Source organism: Falco punctatus (assembly GCF_963210335.1).
Source record: "Falco punctatus genome assembly, chromosome: 17".
Taxonomy (NCBI): domain Eukaryota; kingdom Metazoa; phylum Chordata; class Aves; order Falconiformes; family Falconidae; genus Falco; species Falco punctatus.
This window is the reverse complement of record NC_137597.1, coordinates 765,229-786,312: the sequence shown is the minus strand read 5'-3', so window position 1 is coordinate 786,312 and position 21,084 is coordinate 765,229. Positions and strand designations below refer to the sequence as shown.

Below are 21,084 nucleotides of genomic sequence, written 5' to 3'. Positions count from 1 at the left end.
AACCGCATTTCTGTCGGGCACTACAAAATACGCTTCCAACGGCAGACTAGAACCTGATCACCTGAGGCCGACCCTGCCTGGGCAGGGGCACAACAGGGCACACACGGGAAACCACATCCCGCCCTGCTCCCGGTAACAAGACTGTCGGTAAAAACATCTTTATTACAGAAGGTGCTACTTATTTAAAATACCTTATTACAAAACATCTTATTACAAAAGTTATTTTTAAAAAAGTAGTATCTTGTTACAAACCACCTTATTACAGAAGTTACTACTGGTTAAGAAAGATCTCATTACAGAAGCTGTAAGGAAAGGTTTCGTCTCAGTTCATCTTACTGCCCGGTGCTCCCGTAGCACATCCCGGCCACAGCTGGGAGCTACACAAGCCGAGGCGGTCCTGACAGCTTCTCTGCTCCCTTCTCGTGCGTTTCGCTCAGGGCTGGCTCGTATGAACACGCATGAAGCCATTACATGGATGGTTCAGGTGCTCTTCCACATGGATCTCCTGAACACCACAAGTAGAGGATGTGTCCCCTTTATCCTTCAAACAGTATTTTAACATGAACACAAATGTATAGCTATTAAAAACTTAAGATCTGCTATCAACATAAGTACAATCTTCCTCTAAAAATTAAAAAAATATTTTCAAGACATAATTAGAACAGAGTACTAGAATAATAAATAAGTTATCATTACAGATACCATTAGCATCAAAAGGAAATTATTAAACCAGAAGAATTCCCCAGGAACGTAAAAGATCAGCAGCTGTGACATACATACACTTGCTGGTGAAACAGAGAGCTGGTTCAGGAAGGAAGAAGGTTTCTTGGTTAATCACTTAGAAAATTAGCTCATCTTTCCTTTAGCTGCTCTCCTGAAATCTCAGACCCATTCAGACCCAGAATCTTGCGACTTTCCAATGCTTTTGTTTCATACACGATGCCCAGTAAAGGGCCACGGTACAACTGCAAGCAAAGACAGCGAGAGCACCAACCACCACCTATGCCGAGCATACTGTAGCTCCCAACAACGTTAAATAGATAAATAAATAAGTGAAACAGATTCCTAACAGAGCACTAAAACCCATTTGCTTCCTAGTAAGGATGTCTCGAGAAAGTGTTTAAGGGTTCCTGTAAAGTTCAGACTTTCCAAATCTAAAGAATACAAACAGCTAAGGAATTACCTCGTATTAATTACTCTGACCACTCGGTGCTTTATAATTTGATGGGTAGAAAATGTAATGAGGCCTACTAAACAATACCCTACCAAGTTAAAAAGAAAGCAAAAAATAAGAGTGGTGTGGGGCTCGTTTTGTTGTTGGTTTTTTGTTGTTTTGTTTTGGGCTTTTTTGTGTGTGGTCTTTGGTGTTTTGTTGGAGGTTTTGGGGGGTTTTTTTGGTTTTGTTTTTGGTTGTTTTTTTTTTTTTTTTTAAACACAGCTGAAATGATCCAAAGTGGTTGTTGTGGGCAAAGCTCCACTGCTGCTGGAGTCTGACAGGGGAATCCAGCTGGCAGCTGCTGCACATTTGTCACCGACTTCTCACTCTCTTATTTCGTCCTCCAGAAAGCACCCCCGCTTCCGAGGTACATCCACCGGCAGACGGAGATCTAGGAAGAAAAGGGAATACTGAGCACCTATCAGTGCTCGGATATGTTTCCCTTGGCAGCATACAGAGCAATTTCATTTCTATCAGGTACTATAAAATATGCTTTCAATGTCAGACTATAACCTGATCACCTGAGGCCTACTGTTTAAAGAAACAGGAATTCTTCCAATTTTTCAAAAATTTAAATATAAAAACCCAAAGCAGATTATAAGAAAAGTGCTCCCATTCTTCGGTATGTATTATTTAGAAATGCCTTTGCCACCATGGATACCAAAAGCCAAACATTAATTACTATAAGCCCCGGGCAGTATCTACAGAAAGGCCTGACCTGCTTGTGCCATATCCCTTTGTTTACCCAGAAAAGGCACCATTGCCTCAAAGCACCACACAGCCAGCGCCAGGATCCCAGAAAAAACTCGTGGCATCACAGAGAAGACAGACAAGAGGCTCCTTTTTTGACAGTTACCTCGATCCACAGCAAAACAGAGATACTTCCCACGTATGGCCAGATCTTGCAGGTCAAGAAAGCGAACAAGTACCCCGATAAAGTCACAACAGCGCTACCACTGCAAACATCACCCACAAGAAATTTAACCTCTAAACAAACACATTCACATCTTCCAGCCTCTGTTCGTTCTCTGTACTACGGAGTTCCTGCCCAATAGGCACCACTTTTGCACTTTCTGACACCTGCCTCCTGCCAAAGTAGACTCTGTTGGGAACACATCTTGAAAACGCATAGGGATGGAGAAATGAGGAGGCTTGTAACAATGCACCTCTAAATTATGGCAAGTTAAGACACAGGGTATGACACCCACTCATCCCAAAGAGCAGACTGCCAGGACAGGCAATTTGAAATGCCTTCAATGAATATATAATGACGTCAAGGTAATGGCAACTGAGCTGGAGCAAGCAGCTGCCGCTCGGACTCCCGAGAGCAACTTCGCTTTGGGCTTCACACCGATGTTCGAGAGTTCAGGGCCAGGCCTGTCCCCACATTAACTCTTAACACCTTTGTAGGAAGAGATCTCACTGTGACCGGATAGGAAAACTAAATGAACGTTAACAATATTTTTGGCTGGAAGGTGCAGGAAACAGTTCAAGGGAACAGACGACAGCATGGGAGACCTTGCCTGAGTGAAGATTTGCCCTTAGCAATTGCACCGAGATATCTATTTACCTTGGAGGGAATGAGAGAGAACACACAGTGACACAACTGCAGCGGCATGGCAGTGGGTGGTAAATGTCTAGGGCACCTTGCAGCATAAAAAAGAAAAAAAGTCAGAGACAGTCATCAGATTATTTGCAGGACTAGACGACTCACAGAAAAGATATGGTCAGCCATCGAGAAAGAAAGTTTTTTTCCTTAATGTCTCAGCATCAGCTTAAATGCTTCAGTCCAGAAGTAACAAATTCCCCCTGCTCCATTCTGAGATGCCTGTTTCCAGAAAGACGGGCTGCAAACAAAAACTCCTCCCATCAGAATCTGGTCCTTCTCCCGTGCTCTTTTAGAAGAGGAAGCACAAGCCAGAGATATTAGGTCCAGTACAGCTGTGCTCACTAGCTGAGTGTACCTGTGGAGCACAACGCAGAGGAGATGGGGAAGGGGACTCAAAGTATTTACAGAGTTCCTCTCAATCCTTTGTGAAGTCCAAAAGGACTGCTGTTGCAAGTGTGTATGCTGCCAACAAAAGCAGACAGATTTATTTCAAAACTCCCATTTTAACAGACGAGCTCAGCTAGAAAGTAGTGGGAAAAGCAGATGCATCATCAGCACCTTCAAATCTATGTCCTAAGAGCGAGCTTGGGGCTGAAAAAAAGCAGTCCCTGAAAGGTGAACTATTCCTTGCACCTCCGTGTGATAAACACGGCAGGAGCTAGAGCACCATACCCATCGCCTCTCAAGAAAAAGAGTGGGAAGGGAACAGACGACACAGCCCGTAATCATTTGCAATGATGTATCTTAGCGCCGAGTTAAGTTCTGCACCCTTTGTAGCAGACTCTGGCTCCCGGGAGGACTCAGAAGTAGTTGAAGAGGAGGGTTCTTCACCCGCTGTGTAGTTAATCTGCATTAATGACATTAACTTACATAAACCACAGTGGATGCTAAATGTTTGCACAGCTTCAAAAAGGGACTCTAAAAATCAACTGAAGGTTACTGAGGCCTTTTCTGCTTAATGGTACAGAAATGCCGAAGACACTGTTGGAGACAGGACAATGAACTAGAGACACCTTTCATCTAGATTCTGCTGGGCAGAATGTTCTTAAAACTGGTAAACTAGAATTTAGCTGAGAAGGCTGGTTAAATACATTGGTTTTCCATTTGAAGGAAGCAGATAACCCATCTCAGTGATTTATGGTGCTGCAGAGATGGGCTGGCAGCTATGGAGGGAAACCCTGGGGACGGTGTTTTAGTGAAAAGACGCTTGTCTTTTCTTGCTACAGAACAGCTGTGAAATGCAAAGAAGTCCAGTCCAGCTCTTTGGAGGGAAGCAATGCCTTCTCCACAAAGGCGGGGGTTTGATTCTTGGTGCGTTTTTACAGATTAACACCTTGGGTTGGGCTCAGAGCTGCTCCCAGTCACTGAAATGTACCACATTATATTGGCTCTCGCTGTGTGGTATCTAGAACTTGGTGTCACCGCGTAACAAAGAAAAGTGATGTTAAAGAAAAGTGACATTATCATAGAAAAAACCAGCCTACTGAAATAGATGGAAGAAGAGTCTTTTTCACAGCAGGGTGTATGTATCAAAGTGCAGGCTCAGAAAACTTGCAAAGGAGTGCCCAAAGGAAAACAGGAAAACAGAGAGGACTCCATCACACTCAGAGGGCAAGTTGCCAAGAAACACCTGGAAATCATCGTGATGCATTTTAGCACAGAGAGATTAAAAAAGAAGTTGTTTCCAAAGTCTCACAGAGGACAGGAGGTGCTGACAGACAAAGGTGTAGTCAGAGCAGCAGAAGTCAGCTTGCACTTGAGCCTGCCTGCTTCAGGCTTACAGCTGACATGCAGCCGACAGGCTATGCCAGCTTGGAGGCTTGTATCACGCACCCAACTGACCTTGGGCTAGCTTGAGCCTGATCACGTTTGGCTCAGCTGTGCTGTCTATCTCTACCCTTAACACGCACACCAAGCCTCAAAGGTACAACCGTGGAGATGCAGGCCTGGATGACCGTCACATTTCCCAGAGAGCAGACTATGCCAATTGTTGCTAATTAGCGTTAGCATAACAGTGTTTCATCCCTGTGGAACAATCCCATGGGAATGCTTTCCAACATGTTCCTGTACATAACTTTACAACTGGCACGTTAAGCAAATGTTTTGCTTCAGATATGAAAGCTGAGAAGTTTGCTAGTTATCTGTGATACCAGGAAGTAATTGAACAAGAACTCTCGATTATGTGTTTTAAACAAAAATTGTCTTTTTTCAAGGTGGCATCCCACCTTTTTTCTCAGCTTCCTGACAGAAAGACTTTATTCCTTACTTAAATGTTTGAAACTGATGGGCATTATGAGCTGAACTATTAACTAGCATCATGATCTGGAATCTAGAAACTACCCTTTGAAGTGAGCAACAGCTCTTCAAACTCTACCATCGGCTCTTTGATGAACAGCTGTGAGGGAAACAGCTTCTTAGAGACTTGCAGGCTGAACCAAATTCCCCTCTAGAATGGATCCCAAGTACTTTTTGTGTCCTCTTATGTCTCTCTAATCTGTGGACATTTAGGTTTTCCCTTCAGTTACTAGATTTGTGAAGTTTTTAGCCTCAGATACTCTGCGGCTTGTTTTTCTCACGTGCTTCAGGACACTACCAGACTGGTACAATGTATTCAGTGATCTGAGACAAAGAGTTCAGACTTCTACACTAGCTTCATCAGTTCGGTGGTTTTTGCCCCTGGAACTTCCATAGTTACCTCATTACTCAGTGTTTCCTTCACAGCACTGTCGCCCTCCAGCAAACACATCTATGGACTTAATCTCAACATTGTGACATCCAGGTTTCTGGCACAACTCCCAGAACTTCAAGTTTTATTTACTTACGTAATTTATACCCTTGCCCACATCAGAGTAATTAGCATAAGTGTCTCTATTGAAGTGTGTTGGTAAGTACACTAAGAGGTTGTACAAGTTTAGTATTTTAACTGAAGGAACAATGAGGTATTTACACGGCAGACAACAAGTAAATTCTTCTACTCTCCCCTTTCTGTAATAGTTAGTTTCAGAGCAGCTGTCACCGTAATCTCTGAGAAAACGTAGAATCTTTCTTACCAAGAGAGTTGCCTGTGTCTGAACTGCGTCTTTTCCGGGAGAAAGATTTTATAGATGAATCTGTCTGTTCTACAGATTCGTTCACAGGCTCAGCTCCTGAAGTGAATTGTCTCTCTTCTGTCTCCGATGTCCTGGATTCACTTTTAACACTACTATTCTCCTTAAAAAAACACAACACAACAACAAAAGAAATAAAACCAAAGATCACTCAATGTTATCTTATAATAAAACTAATATAAAACCAATAAAACAAAATAAAAGCTATTCTTCTCCACTCCAAAAGGGCATCTAACAAGTGGTGAACACTGCCTAGACAGTTGACATAGTAAGTGTTTTTAACTCAGAATTAAGGTTGCTAAATTGAAACAACCTCTTACAAAACATCATATTAAGCAAAATATGAGATCAGAAAACTAGAATACACAAAGTTAGGGTACATGCCCCCACAGTCTACACTTTTCCCTCAGTTATTAAACTAGCTAGAACAAATAAGCCAGAAGAAATACAGGTGGCACTCATTCTTACCAGCACGTGTAATAATAACGACAGACCTAGCTCAAACAACTTGACAGAGCTGTGTGATGCAGAACCACACGTGAACCACACATTTCTGGTTGGGAATCTCACCCCACCCCATCCAGTCGTTAAGACATTAAGTTATAACGTGTTGTTTGCTTTTTAGAGCCCTCTGCTGCTGCTCTACATGTATTTTGCAGACAACCATTTGGTAAACTGGTACATTTCCATGATCATGTGGCAAAAACCTGTAGCTTAAAAAAAAAAAAGGCCCAAACAACCAAGTTCTGTTTCATTTTCACTGAGGCAGTACAGGCCCAAAAGTTAAGCACCTGGAATCTACCTTTAGACAGAAAAATTTTCACAGTATCACCTGTTCTAGAATAGTCATCTCTTCTGCAAATATCTCATCCATCAATAACCTAAAGATGAACGACTGCTTAGAGCCTGCAATGTTTCCTTCTATTAAGGGGAAAAAAAGCTTTGAAAACCATTATGTGTGAGTTTACAGAAGACAAGAGGTCACACTTGGTAATAAGATAGTCTTTCCAAAAATCACGCTCACCACCTTGAGTCTGTCATTGCTCAGTGTTGAGTATATAACAGGCTATGTGTATACGTATCAATAGAAACACACATACATTGCTTGACAAAGTTGTATAATAACATTCAAAAAGGCCTGTGCAAATACAGTAATGGAGTACTCCAGGGAGAACTAGTTCCCTCCCACACACCTCCTGCACTTGCTGGATACCCATTTGACTCGTTTTTTCCTCTTTGAAATGTGCTGTCTGGATGTATTGCTTTAGTACTGTTAACAAGGCCACGTGAAAAACACGTGGCTAGCAGTGCCTTTTGTCTAATGCCTGAACCACAACCCCTTCCCAGGCACAAAAACAAAGAAGGAAGGCAGGCTGTAGGTCACTACCTTCACCAGCTAGAATCCAAGTCTCACGAGTGATGATGACTTCTCTATTCCTGGTGACATTTACATAATAGCAAGTTCTAGAAAAATTAGTGAGCAGCCTTCATCAAGTAGTGAGAGAAGGGAAGATTTCTCAGGTAAGCATTCTAAACTGGATATTCCACCGGACAACTGCTCTAGAAACAATTCTGCAAACTTCATTATTTAAAAAGAAGAGAATAATGAAAAGCAATACCAGGCAAGGGATGTAGAAACCAAATTGCAGTGTTTGATAAAGAAAAAACAAATAACATGCATATTGGGATCACCATTATTAAGAAACTGTTACTAGCCTATGTGGTGAAAGTAGTCTAGACACTCTAACTAGCAGTTCTGCAAAGGACCTGGGGATGCTGCAGTGCCCAGTAAGGCTAACGACACCTTGGGCTACACCGGGACGAGCGTGGCCAGCAAACTGAGGAAATGTCATTCCCCCTCACTGGTGAACCTGTACTTCCAATGCTGTGTCCAATTTTAACCCTTACAGCTGTGTGTGTGGAAACTGAAGAGCAGTCATACTGCACAGCACCCCTTTCAGATTTCTTTTTATCACTGTGTTTATAGAATCTTACACACCAACTCTTCAGTAATCTAATGTAATAGGTAATAATACCATTTTCATCCTAACAGCATCAGCCTAGCCCACACAAGTCTGGTTCCCAAGCTATCCCTTTTTTTTATTGTTTGGTCTTTTAAGCGAGCATGTTTCTGACCATGGATTCACCGCACCTGTGGACAGACCCTCCACTCAGGTCTAATACTTCTGCAACTTCAGAGTCGGAAACATTGTTTGGCAGAGAATCAAGCAAAGCTACCAAAGCTGACAGACGTGAAAGTTTTGCCTTTTCACTTCAGTTACTGAAAAACGCCAAAACTGCTGCATCTCACTACTTACACGACTTACGAGACACTGACTGGACTATACCTATACCCAGCTGGAACCATGATGGGAAGCTGAGGTACTAAAATTAGCAACTCGCAGGAATGGGGTTTGCTGGATTAACCTTCCCCAAAGAAAGCAAGCGTTTCAGCCTTCACATAGGTATGCTGCCAAGGAGACTGAACGAAATCGGAGGCAAATTCCTCTTGATCAAGCATTACAGAAATGTTCTATTTCCACTTTAAGAAGAAAATAAAACATTTCTTAGGAGTAGGAGTGGAATAAGAGATGCCCATTGAAGGCCAAAGCCTCTAGAAGTCTAGGACAGAAATTCACTGAGGCTAAGAGGACAACGCTGGATCTGAACTGTTGAATGTACTAACTCTTTTCATGTAAAGAGCTGCTCTTTAATTTGCTGTCTTTTAGGAAATCGGGAAAGCAGAATAAAGCAGGTTTCTACTAAACTGTTACTTCTATGAGGAAGACAGTTCAAGGCTCAGTGCTGGTCACAAGAGTTATTAAATGCTGGGAAATACTGTGAACGGAACAGAAAACAGAACAGTACCAGCTTGGTCAAAAGGTCCCGTATGCTAAAACCGACAGTTTCAAGGGCTGACTTCAGTCCACAGAGCAGAAACCCGAGATGAAGCACACGGTATCATCGCAAGTCTTTGGGCTGAAAGTAGCTGGAATGTGTAAGCAGGAATGCCCTGCTCTGTTTGCGCTCCTTGTTCTTGCTCTTCCCTACACATCAGGTTACAGCTGTTGTTTTGAGACTTGACGCTGGGCAAGACAAACCTTTGATCTGACCCAGCAGAGCTGTTCTGATGCTCCTATATGAACGGTGGAGGAATTTGCTCCCCCTCTGCTTGTATAGAGAGGAATAGAGCGGTCTTCTGTGCACGTCCACTATTCTGTCATAAGCTTGCCCCAAAACACATGGTACCAACAGGCACTGAAAGCCTGAGTGCTTCCAGATTCAGGGATGAGGAAGAAAACTGTGCTGGAGCCTGATGTGAGGAGTACAGGCACAGAAGCCTCCTCTGGAGAGTTCTGCACCTGCCATGACCCCAGGCTCTGGACAAGCAGGGTGTTAAGTTAACCTTCCCTCTCCCGAGTTTGGGAGGAGGAGACTAGTTGAAGAGTAGTTCTAACAGAAACAGGGAATCTGTCAAACAAAACGCTGAACAGTCCCTGAATTGCTTTTCAATTGCTCAAAAAATGAGGCCAGTTATTTAACCAGTTACAGTCCAGGACCAACATCAGGATTCTCACAAACATACAAAACCTCCCTCCCAAACAACTACGTGGTTCGTGTGCTTAATTCCCCCAGTTCTTGACAAGGAAGTTCGGGTCACGGATTCCAAAGGCCTTCAACAAGGGACAACCTATCATTCTAAAAATGCAGTTCAAAAATTCTCAAAACCGACAACATTTAAAGTGCGGTCAACACTTAATATAATGAGTGGGCACCAATAAAGGAGTACTGCCAACTGCACTAGCACAGGGATGTGCTCTTCCCTACACGGTACTGGGCAGAACAGTCTAGTCTAGGCTTGAGCTATGCAGAGGCTTGATCAGAATACACATCCCTTTCTAGAAAGATACCCAAGAGGAAGAGGACTAATCTTTATAACGCTGAAAGCAACAATGGGAGGTTTGCGCCAGCTGATGATTCCCAATCTAGCAACTTCAGTGAAGGCGTCAAGCTACCGACAGAACAATAAAACAGTAGCTTCAATGCACACACAAAAATGAGATTGAGTGCCTACATGCAAGGTAGGTCTCATGCAGCAGAAACAGATGCAGTCAATCTCCTGAGCTTACCTTGTTTTCAAAACAAAACAAAACAAAAAAGCAGAGCACGCATTTGCTGCCTTAACAGAGTAACATCTAGAATGCCCCTCACCCCTCATGAGACTTACAATTTTACATACCGGGAAGACCAGGTACACCGAAGTACAATTACAACTTGTTGTACACCACAAAGTATAAACCAATGAAGATGCTTTATACCAGTCAAATGTCAATAAACTATACTTTCCACAGAAAACAGAACTTAACAACTATTTATCAGAAACAATCTAACCGTTTATCTAAATTTAAGCAAAAATCTGCCTCCAGCGGCAATTCTCAAAATACTCTTCTTTGTTGGAGATTAAAGATGGTATGTTACAACCTAAAAAAGCATCCACTTCATCACCACGAATACACCTGCACTACGCATGTTTCCCATGCAAATGAGCACCCTAACTCGGCCAACAGGCTGACACATGTCATGCTCATTAACATGGGAAACATGGGATACTTTTTCATTCCGTCTTCTTTTTTATACCTTGCTTTACCAAGCAAACCCTTCACTGTCCATTAAAAGCTTAATTAAAGAAGCCTTCAGTTCTTAAGCAGGCAAGAATATTGAAAAGCTATCGGTCCATACCCTAGCATTACTATCAAATATAGTTAGCTCAAGAAAGATGTTGGTTTACCTCCCCTTACCCCTTACCTGCTCTGGACTGAACAATTCTTCCTCAAAAAACAAGAGGGAGAACTCAGCTGGGCGGTGATTTGGTTCTTTGCTCTGTTTTTCATCTGCTTCCTGTGTGGTCAGAAGTTTTTGTAGTATTTTAGCAGCAGCAGCAGTTTCTATAGACAGAGTGGTATCGGCAGCACAAAGAATGTCAGAAGGCTGTAATGGAGACAAATCCAGCGCTCCATCTGCTTCCACCAGAAATGATGTGTCTGAAGTTACAGGAGTGAGACATTCCAGCTGGCTTTCCTCAGTTGAAGAAGGTGTGTAACTATTAACAGGCAGTGCCTGATTTCCATTAAACTCCAGGATCAAATACTGGCTCTCTGCAGGTGCCACTCCCACCTTTTCAGCTTTGCATGATGAACGCACCTCAGTGGCAACCTGAAACGTGGCTTCAAGACTGACTTCTGCCTTCTTGTTTTCTTCAGATATATTACATAGCCAGTCAGACGGCATCAGTTCAGCTTCGTAAGATGACTGCATTGGAGGATTCTGGAAAAAACAAAATGCAGTGAACTTTTGTATCAAAAAATTACCGTGACAGGATGTGTATTGATTCTGTTTATCCATTTATCCAAAAGCTTGAAAGATTGTCCGTTATTCTCAGTTAAAATAGCAAGTTTAACCAGAAGAAAAAAGAAAAAATCTACTGCTTTGTCTTGGTTTTCATTAACCACCTTACTCTTGGCACGTTTCCTTTCTTCTATTCATGGTCTATCCTGGAGAGAAGGTTACTTACTAGGAGCTGGTGTATGCCTGCAGATGCATTGTCTGCACACCCTTTGCACCGCAGGTGTTAAATATACCCAAGCACTCAAATCAGAGACTTCTGGTCTTAGTAGGACCTGTGGGGGTACACTAGAACCACCCTCTTCACGTGCCACATACGTAATAGAAAATGAGAGAGAAAATCCACCTGCCTTCAGTTCCTTCTAAAACTCAAGCATTCCTGTTGTTGTATAAAAAAATCAGTATAAACCACATTTTTAAGCAAAAGAAAAAGGTCCATATGCTGTAAATGTGCATATGGACAACACAACTTGAGGAACTCACTGCTTCTTAACCAATAATACCATTTTCCTCCTCAAGTGATTGTCCATAGGCACATCTACACAAGGGGTACCCCCCAGGGATGCCCCAGTCCCAGGATGAGTGGGAGTTCAAATACCGATGAAAGGAAATACTGCAAAACTGCCCTGCCTGTCACAGCCTCACATCTGGACTCTCCGGTCATGACAGTGACCCACAGAGGCACAACTCAAAGTCTGCATCGATCTGCATAAAAACCCGACAGAATTTCAGGTCAGAAACACTTCTTGTAGAACCTACAGAGACTCTGCCTTTGCCATCACAGATCAGGCCTGAACACTACTAAAATTTTTCACTGTAATGACATCACAGGACGACAGGACACAATCAGCAATCCAGTGATGATTTTTTCAGTAGCATTCATATATATCGAATAACCTTTAAAACAGAATGAAGACAATGAAAGAGTTTTTCCAAAGCAGCAAGTCCTACCCATGTGAAATGAAAGATGACATTTTAACAGCCAGTGTCTGTACTGCTACTTCTGGAGGTGACTCAGTCGAAGGACACTAGAAGGGTCATTTCTTCTGACAAATACAAGTCATACAATGATGTTGAACAGAAACTCAGGTCTATTTAAAATACAGCCTTCTTTTGGAAGAGATCCAGTATGAAGGAGTAGTCCTTAGTGCCTGACTATCCTTAGACCTTTTAGCTGAGCTCATGGTTAATGAAAAGCTACTTCCAGAGACGAGTAAATTAGAGAACAGGAAGCTACAGGATCACCTACTAGGAAAGCCGTATCAGATCAAATGCCAGTGAAGGACTTGGTCTCTCCCTGATGGAGATACCACAAAGAGATGAGATCCTGTCTCCTGGGTGTGTGAAGGCAAGTCCTAGTGTGGATTCATGTAGATGTGCCAGTTTGCAGATAGCCACAAACTGTGAGGGTGGGGGGAAACGGAGGGGGAAATAAAACCTGGAATTTGAGAAATTTAGGTTAAGCAAAATCTTTTCATTAAAGGCTAAGCCACCTTTATGTTTTTATGAGATAGGTTCAAACATTATTCCTCTCATTTGATTTTTTTTCAGTTCTATTTTTTTAAAATGTTAATAAGGTGTTTCATTTCTGTTGCTTTGCTTGTTTAGTGTCATAAGTAGTCAGGATTCTAAGTAAGATCTGGATTACCAAACCGTCCAGGAATAAGACCATCCCTGCCAAAAACCAATGAACCAACCCACCCATACTGAATCTTTTTCTGCCTCTTCTTAGGGGACCTCAGCTTGAAGCTGTTACAGCACATATTGTCCTCTTGGATGCACTACAGGATCTCGTGTGTATTTCCAACAGGAGAAAGGGGCCACGCAAAGGTACAATTTAAATCCTTTTAGTTCACCTGGAGAAGGATGGGGGGAGGCAGCAACGAAACAAGGAAAACCGATAAAAGATTGAGAAGTCAGGGCCTGAAAGACTAATAGCTTGCTGGTCATTCAAGCTCAAGAGGAAAAATGGTCTGACTTAGCAGAAGTGGTGAAAGAGAAGATGGGCATTTCACTTATAAGATTAGCGTAGCGTGTGCAGGAATTAAAGCACAACCACACCTTTTCAGGGACCGCTAGGACTACACAAATCTGGCTTGAGTGCTTGGGCAATCGGAATTAGTTCAGACTTGATTTCTTTTTGAAATAACATGGCTGATTATCATTCCTTATTACAAATAAAAGCAAACTACTTAGGACTGCTTTTAAGGTCAGAAAGTTCTTCTTTTTTCTTGCATTTTTATTTCTTCCCGTTACCTCTTGCTTCAGTTCCACACGGAAATACCGACAGCTTAATAACCATGGTAATAGCAATAATCAAACAGCAGGGCTGCCATTAAAAAAAAACAAAACGAGGTGGGGGCAGGAAAAAAAATTTAAAAAAATCGCTGAAATCCAATATGTAGCCTCAGTTCACATCTATGATAAAGCAGTGGGGAAGTACTGAGCTAATGGTTGTGAGCTGCCAGCACTGCTGTTGCAGAAGATAGCAGGAGGTCTCTCAAAAGACTCATTCCTACCCAAGGATACTGATTCATCACACTAATCCAAACCCCACTTAAGAGAACCCAAATGAAAAATGGGTAAGAAGTTGTACCTGAGCTCCCTGTTTTGTAACCAACCGTGATGAGAGTGTAATACAAACCTCTGAAACCCCGATTTCAGAAACCTGGTGAGATACACCATCATCAGCCACCATGTCTGGGTATAACCACCTATGTCCCCTTGCCATTCCACGCAGTAATTCTCTGTAGCTTTTTCTGGAGAGCAAACTGCAGCCAACCAACCAGTTAGTTACCGGCCTGGTCTGCCCATGTTCCAGTCAGGGTCACCTAACACTTTCAGCAGCTCAGGTGTGTACTGTACAAGCCCAGCAGCTGGCCTCCAAGACCCAGAAACTCCACCTGTCTTAAATCTCTCCTAAACTTAAAAGCGATGCTCTCTGCAAGACCCAGTAAGGAACAGCACAAGGTTTAGGCTTCCTTGTCCAGAGTGCCCGCTTTTCCTTCTGAGACCACAAAGCACCGTCTGGATCCAACAGAAACGGGGCTGGTAACCAGCTTGCTGACTACTAGCGCGCCGATACGGTTCACTGTCTTCGGGACTGGTCCAGCAGTTTCGTATAGGCTTTGCCACTCCTACCTAGCAGCACACAGCGCGACCAAACAGCCTCAAACGCCCCGCAAACCACGCTTCAACAGCATCGCACTGAATTCCTGCAACTCGTAGAAGGTATTGAGTGGAACGATAGGAAATATACCACGCAATAGTTCTATTTTTTGTGAAGAACAATAAAAATGCTTAGTCAGCCAGGGCTGATGAATTTTATCGCTTTTGAGGATTTGTGCAAGTGGTTACTGATGGATGATCAATACACCAGCAGGGCAGGATGCTCAATACTGCAGCTTGCCACATCCCCCAGCAGAAGTCTGGGGAAGTATATGCCCCAGAACACACAAAAGGCAAACTGATTATTCCCCACAGCTCAGCAAGAACCGCAGGCAAACTGCTGTCTTCTGTACCACCTGCACAGCCTGTCACCACGTTCCAGGAGAAATGACCTATGCTATGCTAAGACTCAGAAATCTCTAGAAGCCCCGTTGATCCACGCGGTACGATAGCTGTGTTACCCTGCTCAGAGACAGCCGGTTACTGACCTGGTGGAACTGATACAGGGCACTGCTCGCCTTTGGCCTTCTCACGCAGAGCATCGCCTTCCCGCAGTCTGCCCAGATGCTCGGCAGCTTTTTGCTGGGGGTTTCCAGGAAACAAAGCAACCACTAGCAAGTGGCCTAAAGCTCTTCTGACTCCACACACTGCCCACGGACTTGCTTCTCCAAACAACTGATTTTTACTAGACCCTCTGGACACTGTATATTATCCTTCAATCTAGCCACAACACCACCTTTGACAACTCCTTTGGAATGATTTACTATCCCATGGATCTCGGCCTTCCGAGATAAGCTATTTAATTGTGACTGCCCATCGCTCAGACGGATCCTCATGTCCTGGATGAAAAAAGCAGCTCACAATGAAAGTGAGAGGACAAAGATGCACTGTGCGAAAAACAAATACAATTTATCGACGGCATGACTGGCTGTTGGCTATTTATAGCCTTACACTAACGTGTTATCCTGGCCATAACCTGCCCATCTTGGATAAGCTTATTTTTTAAAAGAAGTCATGAATAAAAGAGAAAGGTTGATATTTGCAAGACAGGAAACTGGATGATCAAGCTTGGGTAGGTCAACCCTTTTTCAACACGCATAAGCATAACTTGCTTCGCTTGTCCTCTGTGAGGGGAAAAAAGTATATGCGTTATGCTGTAATAAAAAAGGAAGCTCTTGCATTTTTACTTCAGATCTTCTGATATCTGATAAGCCAGGCCCTCCAAATAAGGCGCAGTTTCCACTAAAATTACATAAAGCATCTACAGGAAGTACTGGAGTTATCTTTGAGATCTCCGAGGTGGGGCCCATTCCACAAAGTCACCTTAGTTTTTCTCGTTCATCAAATCAAACTCAGGACTGCAGGAAGCTGTCCGGGACAAAGAAGGGGAGCTGCTTCTCAGTATTTTCATAATATTAAAGAGTCTCTTTTTGTCCAGGCAAGAACATTCTTCAAATACAAATGCAGGCTCATTAACTAAAAGTGATTCTGGTGAAGTCAAGCAAAAACACTCCACTGATGAGGACATCCACTATGCTGCTACCCTGAAACCTAACCTGAATTACAAAACTACCCATTTAACATTCAGTGGTTCTTTGAAATAGGTATTTGTAAACCACATCACTTTCACTTTATCAAGCAGATCCATTTTCAAATTTATATCCTTAATTTCACAAGTGTATAAACCTGCAGTTCATTCATACAGTCTCCTTCGCTTTCACCTCCTTTCAGTAGGCTACGCTCACCTGGACAAAGCTGTCGTGGGTGCACGCTGAAGCAGCAGGACCAGCACAGCCAGCCAGAGGATCTGTGTGGGCTGCTGCTGAACAGCTCTGTGGCGTGGCTGCAAGAATTCAAACACAGCTATCAGACTGCCGGAACCTGTGTCTGGTGTGCAGAGTTCTATTGCTTACTTTGATTAAACATTTCAATAATCACACAGTAAACGACATTCCAGAAATTTATTGTTACCTCCCAAGTCATTTTAAGACCAATTTCTTAACCTTAAAAATATTTAAGATATGTATAGATATATTAAAAATATATATTGTAAAATTGGTAACACACACACATACATGCAGAAACTTCATAATCAGAGTCTTTTGTGTCTTAGCATCACCTCTCTGATTTGGCTGCTCGAGTTTCTTGTCACAATACACCACAGAAAGCGTATTCACATAGCTGAGCCTAGGTGTTCATACACACTTGTGACCATGTGAATTTTAAGACTTACAAAGAAAGTAAATTATCTTAACCAAGAGTGTATCATTCCGAAAAATATCATGACTACTCCTAAACTACCACTCACCAGAAAGGTCTTCTTATGTAAATGAACCCTACAGGCACAGATGCATTCAAAAGGCGTGACTGGACTTGCACTGTCAGGTGGCACCAATAACTAATATGTCTCACATGGTCTCCATGACTGATTTTTCATTATTAGACACTCTCGGATAATAAAGCTTCAACGCATTTCTTTGACGCGATTCTACTACTGTCAAAGGTTTTGCAGATAGTTGAAAGTAAACAGAACTAAATCCTTAAACTAATTATGGTCTAAGGCTAGTGGGGAAAAAAAGACTTAGATGAGCATATTTTATGTTACTGACTTTTCAATAAGAATCATAATGAAAAACCAGGGAAATCTTTTTGTCACGGAAGTTAACAAACAAGTTTGAATACACACAAAAAGAAATCTTTTGACAAAGTTCTACTTCGATTTCATTTAATGGGACTTCAAAAGTGAAATGAATTGAGTCAAGAATAAGATTGAACATACATTCTTTAGTTCTCTCACTTACTAAATACGTATCTTAAGGTTAACTATCACTTTCCAAACTAATCTTGCTGCTGTGCTCTCATGATGAAGGAAACCAGACTTTTTCATGTGGACATATGAAGAAACACACTTTCAGCATTCTGTATGTTATAACATATAGAAGAAAGGATAGCGGAGAGATTAAGAGATACACAGGCACAGAAGTAAAACCACTGAGAGAGTCCTAGAGTGACAGTGAAAATTAAAAGATTTATCATACTCCAGTGAAATGTCACTTACACTCTCAGAAACGCTAATTAATTCACTGGAGGTTTCAAACGCCTCAGATTCCCTAAGTTTCTGTATTTTAGTTTTGATTACACCTTGCAAAATTTGGTATGTTTTCACTGCGTTCTCACACCCACCTCCCACCCCAGAAGATTCTACCTGAGCAACATAGCCAAGTTGTCCTTTAAACTTAAAGTAAAAGGAGAGTCATCCAGTGAGAGAGATCTCCATATTCATGTCTGAATCTACGCTGGTCTCCCTCAGCTCCCCTGCAGGCAGTACTTCAAAACAGGCACTTCCAGGACACCAGTAATCTTACCCCAAGACAAACTCTAAACCGAGCTACGTGAAATCGCACCCGAGACGCCCCTTTCCTTCCCTTGACTACGGGAGAGGGCTGGGGCCTTAGCTGAGACAGAGACAACTACAATTCATCATGATGAGTTTCAGCCTATGCTCTGTACCAATAGAGACGCAACGCGGGGACCACCTCCCACCTTAATGAAGCAAGTATTCTGGATGAGGCTTGGAGCTACCTGGTCTAATAGAAGGTGTCCCTGCCCACGGCAGGGGGGTGGGAACTTGCTGATCTTTAAGGCCCCTTCCAACCCAAACCATTCTATGATTCTCAGGACACCTGCTCCTGGGAGAAGACTTAATAGTTAGCAGCTGGTAAGGCAGGCTCCACACTCTGGCCACCACAGTGATCTCTGCATAAGGAGCACGTGGCAGAAGTTGCCTGTCTCTTAAACATTTAAGTGTGTCTACAAGAAATGCCCAGCTCCTCAGAACCCTTCCTTGACAAAAATGACGTTACGGGAACTGTTGATTATTGTCTGAAATGTTCTCAGCAGAGGTCTCAGAAGAGATGCACAAAAGATTTAATGATTTCACTGTGTAGGATTTCTAAACAGGGATAGATAGCTGTCTTTGTGAAGGTGCGGCTGCCAAAGGAGGAGCAGGCAGAAGGAAAGAATAATAACTGAGCTTTAGTTTGTTCAAGGCAAGAGTCACTGTTCTGAATTTCAGAAGTTTTAGGGAAATTAAAAAAAACACCACAAACCCACAACAAATACACCACCACTCCCCAGAAAATACCCTATCATGTGATTTTTCCCATTCAAGGTAAGGGCAAGGAAAAGAACAGTAATTTGCTTCAACTCCTCTTCTGAAGAATAAAAACACTTAAGTGAGACTGATTTATTTTGTAATTGAGTGATTAAGTGAGACTGACAATTGTGGCAGAAATAATTTAGAAAAAAGAAAGGAGCCAAGACTTTTGTACTTTCTAGTCTTCAGTGCATCAAAAAATACAACATAAAGAAGCTAAGCAAGAAAAAAAATTTAGATACAAAAACAATATGAGCAGAATGAAATATTCTACACCAGGAGTCCTCAAACTACGGCCCACGGGCCGGATATGGCCCCCCAGGGTCCTCAATCCAGCCCCCCGTATTTACAGAACCCCCACACCACCCCCACCCCCGCCGGGGGTTGGAGGGGGAAACCAAGCAGCTGCAGATGACTGCCTGCCATCTAATCCGCACGCCGGCCCCCTGTTTAAAAGGTTTGAGGACCCCTGTTCTGCACAATACTTTTGATTGATCTTTGAGTTTAAAACCTTAACCTGGAAAAACCTGAGACCAAGGCCTAGGATACTACTTCTTAACAAGGTCTCAGTGCTTTAATATCATTGTCCAAGTTTTGCTTAATTAAAAAAACAAAAATGAAAGTTAGCCTCACACCGACTAGTTTTGGACAAATGTTCTTCTCCTCGCCCTTTCACCTCAACAGAAAGGCTATCCAGAAAATCACCAGGGGACACACAAAATCTGGAGGAAGGGCACGAATACCAAACAGAAACTCCTTTTGCTTTAGGTCCATCTTCCTTTTAGACTTGACACTTTCTAATTCTCACTTGAGATATACACATGGCGGAGTATTGTAGAAAAATATTTGAAAGTCTCACTTTAAAATCTATTTTTGAAAAGCAAATGCAGAAATTTTTTTCCATACCTGTTGGATAGCAGGCTTGTGAGTACGGCACCGAAGATGCAGAGCTGCTGCAATTTGCAATGGATGTGGCAACGCTTTGGGTCCCTTGCTGAAGTGGCGGAAGCGAAGCCGCAGGCTGGAGTGTGTACGTGGCTCCTGTTGGAAGTGTCTGGAGTACAGGAAAGGCAGTCCCTTTATCTGGAAAAGCTGGGGAAGCCCCTTGCCCTGGCAGCAACCCAAGTGGTCCCTGCTGGATCCAAGTGGAAGGGACTGGAGTCGGATCTAATCTTTGTGCTGGTAAAGTGCTGGGGGCTTGGCACGAGGTTGCCATGTAGGAGTAAGGAGAGAAAACACCTTGACCATAAAGTTGATGAAACTGTCCTACAGTCAGCAGTCCTGCAGTGGGTACAAAATAAAGCGAAACAAGTGTTAAGGAAAGGAGTTTTCACAGGCAAAGAAAGGCAATATGAGGAGCCAAGGCTCTACAACATGATTTGGGAAGACGACCTTTGCTCCAGCGTACTTAATCCAGAAAGGAGACTGTACTCTTAGACCCGAGCATGCAGTAACTGCTGTGTGGCACACGAGCGAAGTGCCAACACAGAGGTGTCTGCGTAGCATTCAATCTCCTTAAACTGGCAGTAACGAGTTACCTATATTTAGAAATGTGCTATAAATCAAAATGTGTAGTAACTTACTAAACCAAACAAAAGCAATTTTTGAAGTACGGTGTGTTAAATCAGACAATACATTCTAAAAAAGGGACATCATAAAGCAAGATTTGACCAAACTCCACTACTGACAGCTCACAAACAGCTAAGGGAAGGGCAATGTCAAAATCCTCCAAAGGACTTTGCAAGTACTTTATGACAAGTCATTTATTTGGTCAAGAAAAAAATTTCAAAGCCAATTTTTTTCGCAGTCAGCTCAACTAGTTCAGTGCAGACTAAAATATCCCAGACTTTGCCATTTTGTTATTTCCTAGATAGTCCTTTTATTCTTGTCTATTATTTTATAGTTTCCTCTCTCAGACAGTTACTGTTTCATGAAATGGTATTTGCTTTTATACCATGACAGCTCAATTTCTGTTTTGGTGACTTTGTGGAAACACTGACAGTAACACCGCAAACGCCTGTGCTCATTGATTTCTGCAAGAACTACTGCATTTGTGACTCCCCTGCAGGATTGCATTTAGCCATGTTACGAGTTTCAGGATGGTTCACGTCAATAGGGTTTATCTAGAAGCCAGGCTTTCTCAGACCTGTAGTTTCCAATTCTCACTCAAAAGGATTTTTTTTAAAAATAGCCTCACATTTACCTCTTGCACTCCTCTGATGAAAACTAATTCAAGAAATCACTAACATACAGTCATTATTCTGCAAGTTCCCATTTAATCATTAAGAATCACGAAATAAATACCAGCTGACCCTGAAGATTTGCTAAGACTTAATGTATAGGACCGTTTATTTCCTGTTCAGTACTTTCACCATTTATAAACAGAGAAGGAGCAGGGGTATGAAAATTCTTTTGTTTATATTTT

At 42.5% G+C, this 21,084-nt stretch overlaps 1 protein-coding gene across 2 annotated transcripts; it reads right to left on the bottom strand.

Moving 5' to 3' along the window:
- Positions 1-144: 144 nt before the first annotated feature.
- On the bottom strand, positions 145-20,738 carry LOC308054503 (heat shock factor protein 5-like). Of its 2 annotated transcripts, XR_013924129.1 has the most exons (6): positions 19,566-20,738; positions 16,249-16,346; positions 10,739-11,257; positions 5,876-6,035; positions 781-1,607; positions 145-505 (listed from the first exon to the last, which is right to left on the bottom strand). XR_013924129.1 is itself a non-coding variant. In XM_080367471.1 (5 exons), exons 1-5 carry the CDS (start codon positions 19,873-19,875, stop codon positions 1,540-1,542), a joined length of 1,155 nt encoding a protein of 384 aa, XP_080223597.1. In that variant the 5' UTR covers positions 19,876-20,738; the 3' UTR covers positions 145-1,539. The 2 variants fall into 2 exon arrangements, 1 of the variants encoding a protein (XP_080223597.1); XM_080367471.1 differs by having other exon boundaries at positions 145-1,607.
- Between the last annotated feature and the right edge of the window lie 346 nt (positions 20,739-21,084).